This window comes from Pagrus pagrus (genome assembly GCF_965226575.1).
Source record: "Pagrus pagrus genome assembly, chromosome: 14".
Lineage (NCBI taxonomy): Eukaryota > Metazoa > Chordata > Actinopteri > Spariformes > Sparidae > Pagrus > Pagrus pagrus.
In genome coordinates this window covers 23782535-23798962 of record NC_140198.1, presented here as the reverse complement: position 1 = coordinate 23798962, position 16428 = coordinate 23782535, and the positions used below count along the sequence as shown (strand labels likewise).

The 16428-nt window shown below is 41.1% G+C and overlaps 1 protein-coding gene across 1 annotated transcript; it reads left to right on the top strand.

Moving 5' to 3' along the window:
- Positions 1-1713: 1713 nt before the first annotated feature.
- ankfy1 (ankyrin repeat and FYVE domain containing 1) lies at positions 1714-16425 on the top strand. Its single transcript, XM_084374149.1, has 25 exons — positions 1714-1759; positions 3704-3911; positions 4196-4314; positions 5103-5238; positions 5383-5506; positions 6369-6518; positions 6618-6783; positions 6974-7178; positions 7260-7328; positions 7585-7787; positions 7883-7980; positions 8696-8897; positions 9055-9153; positions 9263-9416; positions 9862-10030; positions 11213-11331; positions 11591-11747; positions 11883-12083; positions 12183-12359; positions 12467-12614; positions 13283-13373; positions 13579-13703; positions 13804-13950; positions 14051-14141; positions 14697-16425. The coding sequence occupies exons 1-25, from the start codon at positions 1750-1752 to the stop codon at positions 14827-14829; spliced, it is 3501 nt and encodes a 1166-aa protein (XP_084230275.1). The 5' UTR covers positions 1714-1749; the 3' UTR covers positions 14830-16425.
- The last annotated feature ends 3 nt before the right edge of the window (positions 16426-16428 follow it).

The window sequence follows — 16428 nt, the reverse complement described above, 5'->3', positions numbered from 1 at the left end:
GCGTGTTTTGGATACAACATGAATTACATATTGCTCATGACAAAGACAGCAGAAACCTTTCATGTACACAAAGTGTTTTCATTGCACAACTGGCATTTATTTTTAGGATGGCCATTTTATCCTGGTTTATTTTCCAGTTTTTTAAAGAAAATGTCCACTAAATATTGCAGATATCGGGACAGCATTTCATAAGTTTAAACTTAAACTCCCTCATCTGCTTTCTCAGCATGATCATGCTTCAGATTATGTATTTTGGTATAATTACATGAATAGTTTTTCATGGATTTAGGGGATTATGCCAAGAGCTTGCAGTTTCTTCTTTTGCCATTTTTTTTATAAACTCTGCCAGTTAACAGTTTTTATTCACAGATTGCTTTTGGATCAGAGTCACTTAATTAATCCAGTGTTATTTTTGACAGACCGCACTGCCAAATATATGAAATATCAGAGCTAATGTAACATTATGGCAGGTTAACTGTGTAGATAATATATTTTTGGTTGAGGCTCACAGACACCAGCAGGTGTGAAAATGGTTTATCTTGCCTCTACACAAGCAACCAGAAAAGTTTTAGAATTTGAATTGTCTCACAAACAAATTCCCACATGATTGTTTCCCATTCATTATCTGATCACTTAAATAATATTTAGTCCTCCAATGTAAAACTTATGTAAAATGAGCCTCACCCATGATATAGGTAAAACAAGACTGAACATGACACAACAAATGTAACAAGAATCTTATTTGCGCAGCACAGAACACAGTACTGTAAACTAAATGTATCTAACGATTTTGGAGACAGTCCTCTTGAAAACAAGGTTTAATTAATTTCAGGTTTTTATCATCTGCAGCATCGTGTCATATTCTATTTCCCTTATCCTTAAAATTGTCAACCCTTTGTTTAGAGAATTACGTGAGCAGATAACTGACTTGATGAATGGGTTGCTGTCAAGCTTCTTACACATAATGCATGTACAGTAGAATCCATTTGCTTTATTTCTAGGGAACATAAATGCCTACAGTGCCATATGAGCCCCACCAGACCAGACATGACTACACCCAGCTGTTTGATTGTACAATAGCTCCTTTATACTCAAGAGGTCTTAATAGGATGTGTCTTGTCATAAATAGGTCAATCTTTGCATTAATTGTTATTTTAGCATTATGGATACAGGGACTTGAATTGAATCCACTGTAATGTGCCCTACTGTACCCTGTACAGCGCTGTACCCTACTGTGGAACAAAGCCTGGCATAATGGTATGATTTTTTCATGTTAGAGGTAGGAGTTACTAGGAGCACCTGAAGGCAACGCAAGATTGACAAGCACTCACCAGTTGGAACAAAATATAACACTTAAACACTTTGGATCAGAAACTTCTCTCAGCTCTTCTAAGTGGAGACAGCCCTCCATTTTCTCACTCTCAATGAAATCACAAGAGCCTTTGTGTCTTCAAGGAGGACATGTTTTTCCAAGTAACAACAAAATCCTCAAGTTAACACATTTTACCCTTTAGTATAGAAAATCATCAACTTGAGCGTTGATATTAACCTATTGTGAATCAAAGCACGTATATAACATTAGCACATAATCTAATTACTTCCATGTAAGAAGAATAGTAATGGTCATGTGATAAACTGTCAATTAACGTGTTTTGAGTAACCACTTGAACGCAGCACCACTGCCTACTATCTGCCCCTTCGTCATATCGCGATAGAGACCATCAGGCCACGGAGCTAACGCTGAGCAACATGGCGGAAGGTATGAGATTGGGGTTTTTGACTATTTGGTACACTCCCTGTTTTCCTCGTATGCTTGTCGGTCTGCTGGACTGAATCAACTAGTGCCTCGGCAGTTTAATAAACCGTGCGTTGTGTGTGCTTGAGAATAATAAGCACTGCGACACTTGTCTTGTCACACTCGGTTTGCCAGTGAGCAAGCTGTGTCGTTAGCTCTCGTTGATGTTGCTAGCTGAATTTTTATAGCTACGAGTTAGCCAAACCGGGCAAGATATGTTGGTGGGTTGGACTGCGTAGAACATTTTTTTTATTTGGGCTGACTACGGGTTTGCTTCGTACGAAAAAACCTTATGTTAACTTACAGAATTGGCATGTAATGTTGGTATTAATACTCGGCGTCAGCGTCATGAATCGCATGAAACTGTCTACATTATCTCTATTAGCTATGATTTCATTAACACTTAACGCTCTGTTAGCTGTCGCTGTTATGTCCCTGTAGGTATACCCTTGTAAAGCATAATTCGATGTCACTTCTGTTAAATGTAAGGTAAATACGGAGCAGGAGTCTTCATAGGACAGGGCAGGTGTGTCACTCCCTGGAAGGTGTCAGCTGCAGCACCACCTGGCAGGAGGTGCCAAGGGCACCACCTATATTTGGCCTAGACATAAGGCAATGTCTGCTGTGTGCTCCTCCTTAATAAGGGGAATCTACTTACCAACCTGAATCCAGAGAATAAACTCTCCAATCTGTGGTGTTGGGGTTGTATGTGGAGCTGCTTCATTGCTACTGAGCAGAAATAATCTTGTGTTGACATGTTAAATGACTGTCTGAGTCCTCACTAAAATTAAAACTAAATTATTTAGTTTTTTAAATGGCCTTTGCAGTGTTTTTATTTTGTTGTGAGTGACATAGTTTGGTAGAACTTTCATTGTGTGTTGTATTTACATATAATTAGTGCCCTATAGCTTTACAAAGTCTGAAAGAGACAAGATCATGTTCACAAGTCCTGACAGAATGCAGTACATCTCACACAAGGTTGTCTTATGATGCATGTTTTTCAATTTTGAGGGTTTGTTGTATAAACGGTTGTTTTAGGACAGACTTTCCAAACCTTCAGGTATATATTTGCAAATGCATTATAGATGCCTTCTAAATCCTCCAAAACAAAGACGGATTTTAGGATATTATAAGAGTTTGTGCAGCAGCTGGTCAGTTGGTCTTAAGCTGCTGCACCGACATATCGCCCTTCCTGCGTTGAGCTGATCAGGTGGTTTTCAGTGACACCCCCCTTCTGATCCTCATGACCAGTAGCTGAGCCAGTAACGGTTTACAACAGAGGACAGAGTAACGTGCTGTCTCAGCATTCTTTCCTCACTAAAACTTTACTGGTTTAAAGGAAGGAAATGGGCCTCAGTGAAACTCTTGGCTGAGACATGAATCAGTGTTGTAACATGAAGACCTGTAGAAAGTGTTTTTCACTTTAAGGAAGAGGGAAAGTGTTGACGAAACAAAAATATTGTCTTTAGATTCTGCCGTAGTCTGTTTTTAAGAATTGGAAATTTGCGTCTTGTATGAGACAAACTGCTAATAATGTTTTTCTGTGCAGATTTGGTGACACTGGGAAGTGCTTTTAAGAAGAAATAGGGCAGTATTATGAAAAGCAATAATTGGTCAAGTCACATTTCTCAAACCTTTGGGTGCAAATCAATTTCACCACCTTTATATAATGCCACATCATCACTGTCATAAGAATAACCTTTAAACTATACTTGTAAAAAAACAAGAAAACAAACATAAGTCACAGCTCCTTTATATTAAAATCATAATATTTGGACCGAAGGGGAAAGATGCCTCAAAGGGTCCAGTTCTAACCTGTGTTCAGAAATCAGTCTTCCTCACCTACTTTGTGTATCTCTGCATCTTGTTTTGTCCTCTGTCTGTCTCCTTCACCTTGATGTGTGACAGAGGAGGTGGCCAAGCTGCAAAAGCACCTGGCCCTGCTCAGGCAGGAGTATGTGAAGATGCAGCAGAAGCTGGCCGACACAGAAAGGCGCTGTGCCGTGCTCGCTGCTCAGACCTCCGGCCAGGGTACCCCCAGCCCCACGGCCGCCAACACCTTCATTAGCCGTCTGCTGGACATCGTGGCCGACCTCTATCAGCAAGAACAGTACAGGTGAGGAACATGGGATCCAACTGCGTGATTATTCATTTATGTGTCTGCTCTGGCGTGTGATACAACCCACTTATGCTGCTTCATTGTTGCAGTTAATGGGCGGTTGTCATAACATCATAAATGCAAGTCATGTTTTGAGTACTGTTGAGTGTTCTGGTCAACATATTGAGATACTTCTAAAAGTGCAATAGCACATTTTCACTTTGTTAGTTTAAACATTATTGAAGATGTAGAATATTTGTGAAAAATACTTGGTTTCTAAGATGAATGTGTTGGTTTTGCAGTGATCTGAAAGTGAAAGTTGCAGGAGAGAATCTCAGTGCCCATAAGTTTGTGTTGGCAGCTCGCAGTGATGTCTGGAGTCTGGCCAACCTGGCCACCACCTCTGAACTGGATCTAACTGGTGAGCAACCCTGATGTGATGGCACTGTGTTAAAGGAGCAACTTAAAGCTAGGGCTGGACAGTAAATACATATTATCGAAATTGCAATGGGCTCAAATGCATATCCAAAACGTAGAAGCTGCAGATTTTTAATGAAAGTAAAATGCTTGTCAAAACAGCATTATAATGAAGTGCTGTAGTGCTGCAGAGATGCCCTGGCCTACAAATCTTAGTCTCCAGATGTAAGAAAACATGTTTGGTACAGACAGCATCACCAACAACACCATTATGATTCAGAATTATAATTTTTTTCAGTGAAAATGAAAATTGCAATGTAAAAATGATCATTTGCATTAATGGTGAATCAAATCCCAATCGTATTTTTTTATTACCATATTGTGCAGCCCTACTAAAATCATAATTAAAATCCAGTTGTTATCTGCCTACCACTCTGTCAGTCAACATGCTTATGGGTTAATAGATGTTGGCTGGATATATTTATTTTGGATTGGACTGTGCAGACTGTCAAAGTCCACTGTTGGACACAGCTTTGCTCTTGGTAGGTTTGAGCCCTCATGGCTATTTTTTCAGTAAGCAAACCAATTCATATAAATGTGATCAAATAACTGCCAAGAAATGTGAAAGTTCCTCTAAACAAATGTTTTTGTAGATGGCATTGCAGGTTTTCAAAATAAAGGGAAAAAATGATATTTTTATTTTCATTATTTGTCCAAAATAGTTGTTATCATTTTAGAATTACAGCAGGTTTGTAATTGATCACACTGTGTACATATTCGACTTAATTACAGATTGCAAACCAGACGTTGCCATGGCAATGTTGCGCTGGGCATATACTGATGAGTTGGAGCTCAGCGAGGAAGATGCCTTTCTTATTGACTTGATGAAGCTGGCCAACCGCTTCCAGCTTCAGCTACTCAGAGAAAGGTCAGCACAATTATGACTTTGCTTTCCAGGCCATAATTAAACTTCAGTTGTTGTCAGTGGCAGCATTAATGTTGAATGCTATTTTATAGAGCAACGTATGTGGTTTAACGGCCCAAAAATCCATCTGTTTCTCTGCCGGGACAGATGTGAAAAAGGCGTGATGTCTTCGGTGAATGTCAGGAATTGCATTCGCTTTTACCAAACAGCTGAGGAGCTGAATGCCACCACCCTGATGAACTACTGTGGGGAAATCATCGCCAGTCACTGGGTAGGTACCTTCAGACAGACAGTGTTTGGATGCCGCCAAAAAGGCAACTTCGGGGGCATTCGTGTGTGCATGTGTTGTATGATTTTTTTCAGTCATGTACTGTGAGACCTCTCGGCACTACAAATGATGCAATAATTGTCATCAGGCCTGAGGCATCAAAATCTGCCTTTTTCAGAATAGGTTTTCTGTAAGCGAAATTAGGTGCCAGTCCACATTCAGTTAATTCACACAAATTTCAATGTCCTGTACAAATGTGAGTAATTTCCATCAAATATTATCTGTGTTTGTTGAGCTTAGAAACATTTCATCTTGCATCACCGAGCTGAAGTGTCGGTATTTGATGACCTGAGAATGAGTCTCAACAATAAACTTAAATCTCTTTCCAGAATCGTTTACTCCACCTTTAATAAAATTGAAATTGTGCTCAGAGGGAATTTTTTTCAGATGGACGTTATAGCTGCAGAGATTTAAATATGTCCGTCTTCAACAGATTTTCCTGGTTAAAAAAATGGGGTTTAATCCCCCTTGTCACTCCTTTTTGACAGATCAGAGTTACAATGTCTCACCAGTGGTTATAGTCTCATCGTTTACGATACAATAAATCCAGCAAGGCTACAGCTCAGCAATTTCAGGGTTATTTTTATGACTTTTTGTGTAGAAAATGGCTGTTGACTGCTGCCTCAGTCTCCTTCATTTTATATTTTTTATTGGCTCAAACTCCGGTAACTGCAAGGAATTCTCCAGCTTAAGATCCTGTTGACATTATTTTGAGGTTTCTATTTTTAGGAAATGGGTGACACTTCATTTTCCATCCTGGGCCAGTTCTGATATTTGTTGTGTTTCACTGATTGTCTTTTATTAGGATGATTTGAGGAAAGAAGATTTCAGCACCATGAGTGCCCAGCTTCTGTACAAGATGATCAAGTCTAAAACAGAGTATCCTCTCCACAAAGCCATCAAAGTTGAGCGAGAAGATGTGGTCTTTCTCTATCTCATCGAGATGGACTCGCAGGTCAGTCTTCATTAACCGCTCACTAACTGGGGCTTTTTCCCATTTTGCTGTAAACATGTTTTATGTTTTGTTTCTGATCTTGTTATCTCTTGCTTTCAGCTACCTGGCAAGTTGAATGAACTGGACAACAACGGTGACCTGGCACTGGACCTGGCACTCTCTCGTAAATTGGAAAGTATTGCTACCACCCTCGTCAACAACAAAGCTGATGTGGACATGGTGGACCAGAGTGGCTGGAGCCTCTTGCACAAGGCAATCCAAAGAGGTGTGGGGATGTCATTATAACACACTCTGTCATTATGCACTCTTTATCAAATTATTCAAACACTTTATGTGAAATAGAACTCGTATAAGGTTTTTTCTTGTACTTTAGATTAGAGCACTAGATGTTGAAGTTAATGCACAAGAGCAGATCTTTCTTCATGACTTTTAATCTTCCTTTCTGCTTCTCCCAGGTGATGAATTTGCCTCCATCTTCCTGATTCGCCACTCGGCTCAAGTGAACGCAGCCACAGTGGGGGCAGTGGAAACACCACTTCACCTGGTCTGTTCCTTCAGCCCCAAGAAACACTCTGCGGAAGTGATGAGCGGCATGGCACAAATTGCAGAGGCTCTGCTCAAGACCGGAGCCAACCCCAACATGCAGAACAGCAAGGGCAGGTAGGTCAAAGGGGGTCCTGGTTTATGAACTTAACTGGATTGCAGAGGTGATGCTTCAGCTTTGTCTTTTGTTGTTTTTAGGACTCCGCTGCATGAAGCTGTGGCATCAGGGAATGAGCCAGTGTTCAACCAGCTACTGCAGTGCAAACAGTAAGTTACACTCTGCCTTTAATGGAATGATTGAGTCTGTTTCTGATGTGGGAACTCTCACACACAACATGTATGTTTCCTTTTAATCCTTTTTGAAAAGTATATGCAGTGTATCAATATTTTGAAAACATGAATTATAAAATGTGTTATCTACATAAACCTGTTTGAAAGCCGATATTTAAGATGATGTGACACTGGTCATCAACACTAAAGGTAATCCTGTGTGTAACCTGATGTAATCTGTCCATCTTGTTAGACTTGACCTAGAACTCAAGGACCACGAGGGTAGCACAGCTCTGTGGCTGGCCCTGCAGTATATCACCGTGTCTTCAGACACTTCAGTAAATCCATTTGAAGATGATGCACCAGTAGTGAACGGCACCTCGTTCGACGAGAATAGCTTTGCAGCCCTGCTTATCCAGAGAGGAAGCAATCCTGATGCACCTGACACTACCACAGGTACTGTTTCATAACCTCACTTCAGTTCTTTCTTGAATGGAACGATGCCTCCCCTTTAAACACATTTTAATCCCCCTGTGTTTTATCCCTTGTAGAAAACTGTCTCATGCAGAGAGCAGCTCGGGCAGGCAATGAGGCAGCTGCTCTTTTCCTCGCCACTCATGGAGCAAAGGTCAACCATGTCAACAAATGGGTGTGTATGACCATGAAGTCACATAACAGCCAAACAATGACATGATTTGGATAATCAGACCTGGTGTGAAAGTAGTTTAACAGTTTAAATTTGTACCTTAATTACAATGTCCCTAAGCCAACCAGTTTAATGTTGCAGTAGGACAATTTACTGTGGAGAGCTCATCGGGTTTCCCATGGGTCCTTGAATTTTTTTTTTGTATTGTTATTTAGTTGAGGTTAGTTTATTGGCTATGTTCAGCTGTCTGCATGTGTGTCTCCCACCATTTTTGCCATCACTGTAACACAGCACAATTGAGTGTTCGAACGTTCAAGCTGTTCTCTTTTTAATTGTTGTCTGTGGGCTTCTCCAAAGCCTGCTGGTTCTCATAACAAGTCCCACTGTTGTTACTGTAATTAACCTTGATCCTTGTCTCAAACTATGTTGCGTTGGGTGCTTGAATTTGGTGTTTAAGAGGATGAGGGAACTCTGTCTTATAGTTACTGTAATGCATCACAGGCACATGCATCATAATGCACCAGTGCACCAGCTCCTTTCTATATATCAAGCAGTATATATAGCAGTCATTGATAATTTTCTTTCTAGTCTTTTGTAATTTCAATATGCAAACCTTTTAAAAAAGTAACTTCAGAACTCATCCTTTAACCATAAGATATATATGAACTTTTTATGTGTTGGTAATAAAGATATTAATAATGCCTTTACCATCCTTCAGGGTGAGAGCCCACTTCATACAGCATGTCGCTCTGGCCTGGCGAACCTGACGGCAGAACTGCTCCAGCAAGGGGCCAACCCCAACCTGCAGACCCAGAAGGCTCTGCCTGATGACACCGTTGGTGTGGCTAACCAGACCCCTCTCCACATGGCTATTGCTCACAACCACCCAGATGTGGTCTCTGTCATCCTTGAGCAAAAAGGTCAGTATGAATTTTATACATTTTAATGTAACTTAACTACAAACGTAGCATGCAAATGTTAAGCGATTTCTGCTTTACCTCACTTCATATTTAGAAAATGTCCTAAAACGTCCTGAAATGGATCCACTTATTTTTTACTTTGATGGCTCTGTTGCAGCCAATGCACTCCATGCCACCAACAACTTCCAGATCATTCCAGACTTCAGTCTCAAAGACTCTGTGGACCAGACAGTGCTGGGCTTGGCCCTCTGGACAGGTACACGGTTGATTCCGCATTATTCATGTTATCTTTGGAATGCCTTGTTACAAAACTGCATTGTGATCTGTGTATGTGATGTCTAACATGTACAATCTGTCCCTGTCAGGCATGCACATCATAGCAGCTCAGCTGCTGGGCTCAGGTGCTTCTATCAATGACACTATGTCCAATGGACAAACCCTGCTTCACATGGCCATCCAAAGACAGGACAGCAAGAGTGCCCTGTTCCTGCTCGAGCATCAGGCAGACATCAATGTCAGGTAATGCCTGGTTTATACTGCAGTTTAAAGCACTTAAAATTGTTTTCAGCATTTCCTGCCTTTTATTAGTTAGCTGAAAGTAGAGAGATTAGAAGAAATGAGGTAAAGACGGATCAGGAACTACATGTGATGAAGGTCCCTGGCCTTAACCCCTCGGGCAACAGGGTGCCCCCTGTCTTCTGTTATTTTTTTGTTATTTGAACCAGATTCAGTGACACTTCATACATAATCTGAAGGAGTAGTGTATACAACCTAAGATGTTGTAGAGCAAAAAATGTATTTAAGATTATGTGGCAGGAAAATGGCATTAAATTGTACCATTAGCAGAGACAAATTAATTTCCATCTGCCAGTATCCATTTAAGAATTTTGAGAAGAGAGTTTTTAAATAGTTTTATAGCGTTTTGTGTCTTATGTCTTTATCTTTTTTTTATCTCAACTACCAGGACCCAGGAGGGACAAACGGCACTACAGTTGGCCATTAGTAACCAGCTGCCACTGGTTGTGGATGCCATTTGCACAAGAGGAGCTGATATGTCTGTGGTGAACGATAAAGGGGATCCTCCATTGTGGCTGGCTCTGGAGAACGGCCTGGAAGATATTGCCTCCACGCTGGTGAGAGAACTGCATACACAACCAATTTAGAGATGGTAGCAACATTTTAGTTCCTCATTGGTACCATGCTAGTTATTAACTGTTATGAAACCTAATTCAAGATAAAATGAAACCTAAGCAAGAAAAAGCCTCAGGGATAGACGCCTGTGCTGTCTTGTTGGAAACAAACCTCTCCGATCTTGTTTCTCAGGCGGTGGGATTGGTAACAAATAAGTAAAAAACAAAACGACTATGAATTGCTGATGTTCTGAAAACAAATGGCTGCACTAAGGCTCATAAAGACCTGTATTCACACCTGTTGTCCTGAATCTGCATTGAAACCTTATTATATAGTAGGTTGTGTATATATTAGAGTTGTTCCGATTCCGATGCCAGTATCGGAAATGCCTCCGATACTGCCGAAAATGCCGGCATCGGTATCGGCGAGTACTGGAGTCCAGGCACCGATCCGATACCACGTAATTTATTAGCCTAGAAATAGGAATCTATTTACCGGTTAGCTCCGAGATTCCACTGGATACGTGTCCGCTGCGTTACGGCTCCGGTACGGTTTGGCTCCATCGTCCTCGTCCGGCAACCCCCACGCAGCTGTGTTTTGAGTCCGCCACAGCGCAGCTCCGCCGAACAGCTGGAGTTACGAAACCAAGGAATTCCCGCGATAATTACATAATCACGCACGACCGCAGTTATATGTATGTGTTAAACACAACAACACGAAGTGTTCCCGACTGAAAGATTAGAAGAAGAGCGCGTATTTGTCTCTTATTTGAGGTTTTTGTGCTTGTATCAACACAGAGTGTTTTATTTTGACAATTAACCGGATGTCATGTTATTATTTCGTGTCTGACTTCCTGTCTGCTCTGTGCTGAATTCAGCTTTATACTGTTCTATTTAAAAATAAATGGCTTTCATTTGCTGTATTCATTCATGTTTTACAAAGGGTTTAACCTGAGCCAGGCCTTACCACAATGAAAATCATATCACAGTCATGCAGGCGTAGTATGATATATATATTTTTTTATAACACACTGGTATCGGTATCGGTACTCGTATCGGCCGATACCCACAGCATAAGTATCGGAATCGGTATCGGGAGGGAAAAAATGGTATCGGAACATCTCTAGTATATATTAGGGATATCTGTCTTTTACTGACCTTTTGAGCCCCGTTTGTCCCACATAGGTCCGCCACGGTTGTGATGCGACTTGTTGGAGCACAGGACCCTCTGGCTGCCAGCAGAACCTCCTGCACAGAGCTGTTGATGAGAATAATGAAGTCTCTGCTTGCTTCCTCATCCGCAGGTTGGCCAGTTTCCTTACCATTAGGTTAAGCCTAGCTGGGGATGCACATATTGGCCTAAACTGTGAATCTTTCGCATGTGGGCAAAACATTATGCTAATAAAACATCACAGTTTTCATGTTTACCAATTACAATGATGGTAGAAATGAAAATATACTCAAACTAAAACCATCAAACTGTCTGTTCTTAAGCTTGATGCCCTTGAGGTGGATGTAGCTAGCTGTCTTAATTTACTGTCTGCCTTGTGTGTATGCATGTAGTGGTTGTGACGTGAACAGCTGCAGACAGCCAGGTCCTAACGGGGAAGGAGACGAAGAAGCCCGAGATGGACAAACACCCCTCCACCTGGCGAGCAGCTGGGGATTGGAGGAGGTGGTGCAGTGCCTTCTAGAGTTTGGAGCTAATGTTAATGCACAGGTCAGTCCTGTCACATCAGTGCGCTGATTTCTGTCTGATACTTTTTTCCTGCCACTACAGAATACAGCTATGAGAGATAACTGGGTGAGCTGTAAACATCTTCTTTTTCTAATCCTGTCTGTCCATTTCTGTCAGGATGCAGAGGGCAGAGCTTCCATCCATGCTGCCATTAGCAGCCAGCACAATGTCATCATACAGCTCCTCATTTCCCATCCAGACATTCGTCTCAGCATTCGCGACCGTCAAGGGATGACCCCCTTCGCCTGTGCCATGACGCACAAGAACAATAAGGCAGCAGAGGCTATCCTCAAGAGGGAGCCAGGTGCTGCTGAACAGGTAGCGCTGACATAACTGCACCAATTTGTTTCACTGTTGACCCACTAAAGTGTTGCACAGTTAGTGTGTCAATCTCTCCTCATCTCTGTTTCTGTCCAGGTGGACAACAAAGGGCGTAATTTTCTTCACGTGGCTGTGCAAAATTCAGACATTGAAAGTGTCCTGTTCCTAATCAGTGTCCAAGCCAATGTCAACTCCAGGGTTCAGGATGCAGCCAAACTCACCCCTCTCCACCTGGCTGTCCAGGCCGGATCTGAGATCATAGTCCGCAACCTGGTAGACACCTCAGATACTCCCTTCCTCTACTGTTCATGCATATTTAAGTGTTATTGGCAGAGCAGTGCAGTTGATGCTGTTTTTATTTTGCATTTTTCTGCTTCCAGTTGCTTGCCGGAGCCAAAGTAAATGAGCTGACCAAACACAGGCAGACAGCACTACATTTGGCTGCCCAGCAGGACCTGGCCACTATTTGTTCTGTGTTGCTGGAGAACGGTGTAGACTTTGCTGCTGAGGATGAGAATGGCAATAATGGTACGTTACCCTCTTTTATTGTACTGGTTTTGTTTATTTGTTATCTGAGATGCTTTTTATTAAACAAAAATCACCAAAACTGAAAAAATGTCCAATCTAAACAATGATCAGATTAGCAATCATCTCAGAGGCCAGTCTATGTTTGAATCTCTCATTCATGCAGTTCTCAGTCCTTAGCCATCATAAAGTAGGTTGCCTTCTGAATCCACTTTTGTGCCAGATGACAGGTGTCATATTTTGGTGCAGTGACTCAACAAGGGACCTGTCGTATTGCTGTGTTTAACCTTGCCATGCAAATATCAGTAATTTGCACAACTGCCAGAGATAAATGCTGCTCTCTGTGGATATTGCATGTTAAGTTCGAAGCAAAGGTGTTCAGTAATCAGGTTTACTGACATCCAGATTGTTATTTAACTAGAATGTTCCTCAGTATAAAGGGTTAGTTCACTTTTTTCACACAAGATGGTATTAGTTTTTTTGTGGTAGAGATTACAATAGAGTTGTCACAATAGGACTGGTTTGCTTTCAGCTTTAAAAAGTCCAGTTGATGTTGCTCTGCTCTCTGTTGTGCAGTTGATTATTCATCTTAATCCCACCACCCCAGCGTAGCATAGTCCATGTGAATAACATTTTATTTCCTTTGTTTGTCCTTCCTCTTTTCTCCCCAGCTCTGCATCTGGCCGTGATGCAGGGCCGCCTTAACAATGTCAGAACCCTTCTCACAGAGTCCAACATTGATGCTGAGGCCTTCAATCTCAGGTGCACTCAGTCTCTTTTCACAGTCGGATGTTTGCTTGAGATCAATAAGATCAAACGTTTAGGTCATTGCAGCAGCAACATTTACACAATAGAAAGCAGAAACAGAATATTGACGATGTAGAAAGTGTCAGTTTTTTAAATGTAACTTCTGTAGACTGTCATGTTGACTTGTCTGTCTCGTTTTCATTGTATTATGTCTTCTTAGGGGTCAGTCACCAATGCATGTGCTAGGCCATTATGGGAAAGAGAACGCTGCTGCCATTTTTGAGTTGTTCCTAGAGTGTATGCCTGAATACCCACTGGACAAACCAGATAATGAAGGGAACACAGGTACTGTACTGTAGCTGTCTTCATTATTATTGTTGCTAATTGTTATTAATACCAGCGGTATAGTTGTGAAAGACTGACTGTAACCTGTATTTTATTGCAGTTCTGCTCCTGGCCTATATGAAAGGAAATGCAAACCTGTGCCGTGCCATTGTGAGGGCTGGGGCTCGACTGGGCATCAATAATAATCAGGGCATCAACATTTTCAACTACCAAGTTGCAACCAAACAGTTGCTCTTCCGCCTTCTAGGTACGCTTTATTATCTATCAGCCATTCAGCATATACATTAAAATGACAGCTCCGCATATTGTGATATACTCTAATACAATGTTTTCCTGTATGTGTTTAGATATGCTGTCCAAAGAGCCCCCTTGGTGTGATGGGTCCAACTGCTATGAATGTGTTGCCAAGTTTGGTGTTACAACAAGGAAACATCACTGGTTAGTAGTATGGCTTTTATTAGGGCTGTCACGATTCTCCAAATCTGTGATTAGTGATTATAACTGCTATATTTTGGGGGGGGGGGGGGGGATGTACCACACCAAGGCCATATGGTCAAGCTTAAATAATTTACTTAAAAAATAATAATACTCCAGCAGTCATTTGAAAACAAACGGTTAAATACAACGACAAAAAGAAGGGTGACTAGATGGCAGAAGGCTGCTTTACAACAACAGCTTGAGTTTCCTCACTTGCAAAATCATACCAGGAATAGTGTGTGTGTGTTTGTGTGTGTGTGCGTGTGTGTGTGTGTATCTGTGTATGTTTGAAGCAGCACACGCACTCCAAGTGTTGTTTTTTTCTTTGGACACATGTAAGTTGGCAAGGATGGAGAAAAGAATTACTGGGAGAATCATTGATCCTGCTTTTCATTTGGAAAATTGCAATTGAATGAATTCATAACCTTTTTTTTGTTAATTAATTTCACTTGTATTTTCATTTTGTGTGAAAATGTATGTGTAATTCTGTGTCTCCTTCTTAACTGTTTATTCTAGCCGCCACTGTGGGCGCCTGTTGTGCCACAAGTGCTCTATAAAGGAGATACCCATCATCAAGTTTGACTTGAACAAGCCGGTGAGGGTGTGTGACATCTGCTTTGATGTACTAACTCTGGGTGGGGTATCGTAATGCAGTGGCCTGGACATCCTCCAACCTCTGACAGTGGCCATGCCAGGCCCAACTTGGCACAGTTATTCAGGCACACCAGGAGAAGGGACATCAGTAGCAGGACATACTAACAAGAGATTCCCGGACAGTTATGGACCATCACCTTTATACTATTCCAGTCTATGAAAAACTATTAATGTTCTAGAGGGACGTTTCAAATAGAAAGTGAAACATTGTCTCTTTTGTTTCTGTTTTGATCAAAGTATCTTAAAGTGGATATATGCAGCTCTCCAGCTCTGTGATGGCTGGACTGAGTTTGTTAATCAATTTCCCAAGTTCAATGATGTTTGTAATGATTAGCTCTTATTATCACAAGCAGGTAGCTGCTGTCACTAGACATTTCAGTTCAATGATGGACATTTGAATGATCAAGTCACCTTTGGAGAGGGGTTCCCTGTTCTGTTGGGATATTTCACCATCAGCAGCCTTCATGCTATGTTACCTGCCCAAAGACAAAAATTCAATCCTACAACATGAATTTATGTGAGAGCTGAGGCTGCTATCAAGCAAGAACAAAGTAAAACTGTATAATGCCCCTTGATCACACAATCTACGAGGCCTGAACTATCAGCATGTGCTCTGTAGTCTTTCATCTTTTACTCTTCTGTTACCGCTATTCTGTTTTGACTGGATCAAGTTGGACGGACAAGGAGGATTCAAATGGAAAGTAACTCAAGTCATTTAAAAATAAAATGAGCATCATTTCCAAAAGAGATTGAATCTAGTTAGATTCAGAATTACATTGACGTTGTATTACTGTTAAAGTGAAAGATCGCACAAGTGGACAAAGATGAAATCCTCATGAAATGGGACTTTTTTCTCTACTACATAGTCTATTGTTTGTATGCATCAGCCACATTAAATGGGATTCTAACTTTTTAACAAGGCATGTTTGGAAAATGTGACCAGGGAAAGCCTATTTTAACACACGAGGAATATAAATGTGGTCCTCAAAATTAAATTCTCTCAACAATCCTCCGCCTCAGTTACAGAAACACCTATTATGCCTATGCATGTCATTTAATTTGTAGCCTTTACATGTCATTGTCATAATCATGAATCATTTTTCCAAAATCAGTCACCAAATGATTACATTCCATTTTTGATATGCCATGAGGTCCGCGTAGGAAGTTGTGACCATGGTCCCCACAATGTTGCCTCAAGTCAAGTCGTTGTCTTGACCCATCACATTTAACGCTTCTTGATTTCTAAGCCTAACAGGTGCACTTTATCAAGATCACATGGCATTTCAGATCATTGGGGAGAATGTGGAGTAGAGGGGGGTGGCCGAGTAGTGGGGCCTCTTTAAGTATTGTTAAATTGTACAGATAAATGTGTGATATTTTTGACCACTACAACTGTTTTGTACTTTAATGCAGTTTGTGCTTGTCATTGTGACAAACCTAAATCTTGCCTCTGTTAATCTTTTATGCACATTGTTTAATCTTTTATGCACATTATATTGTATCTGTATGCTCAGATATCTAGCCTGTCTCTTCCTGGTGTATCCTTTTAGAGAAAGGGAGGACAACTTTACATAAAGGTCATCAAAAACCAGAG

Coding starts and splice junctions, on each gene's coding strand:
- ankfy1 (XM_084374149.1), top strand. Junction 11,748..11,882: donor GAGCTAATGTTAATGCACAG/GTCAGTCCTGTC, acceptor CATTTCTGTCAG/GATGCAGAGGGCAGAGCTTC. Junction 13,374..13,578: donor GCTGAGGCCTTCAATCTCAG/GTGCACTCAGTC, acceptor ATGTCTTCTTAG/GGGTCAGTCACCAATGCATG.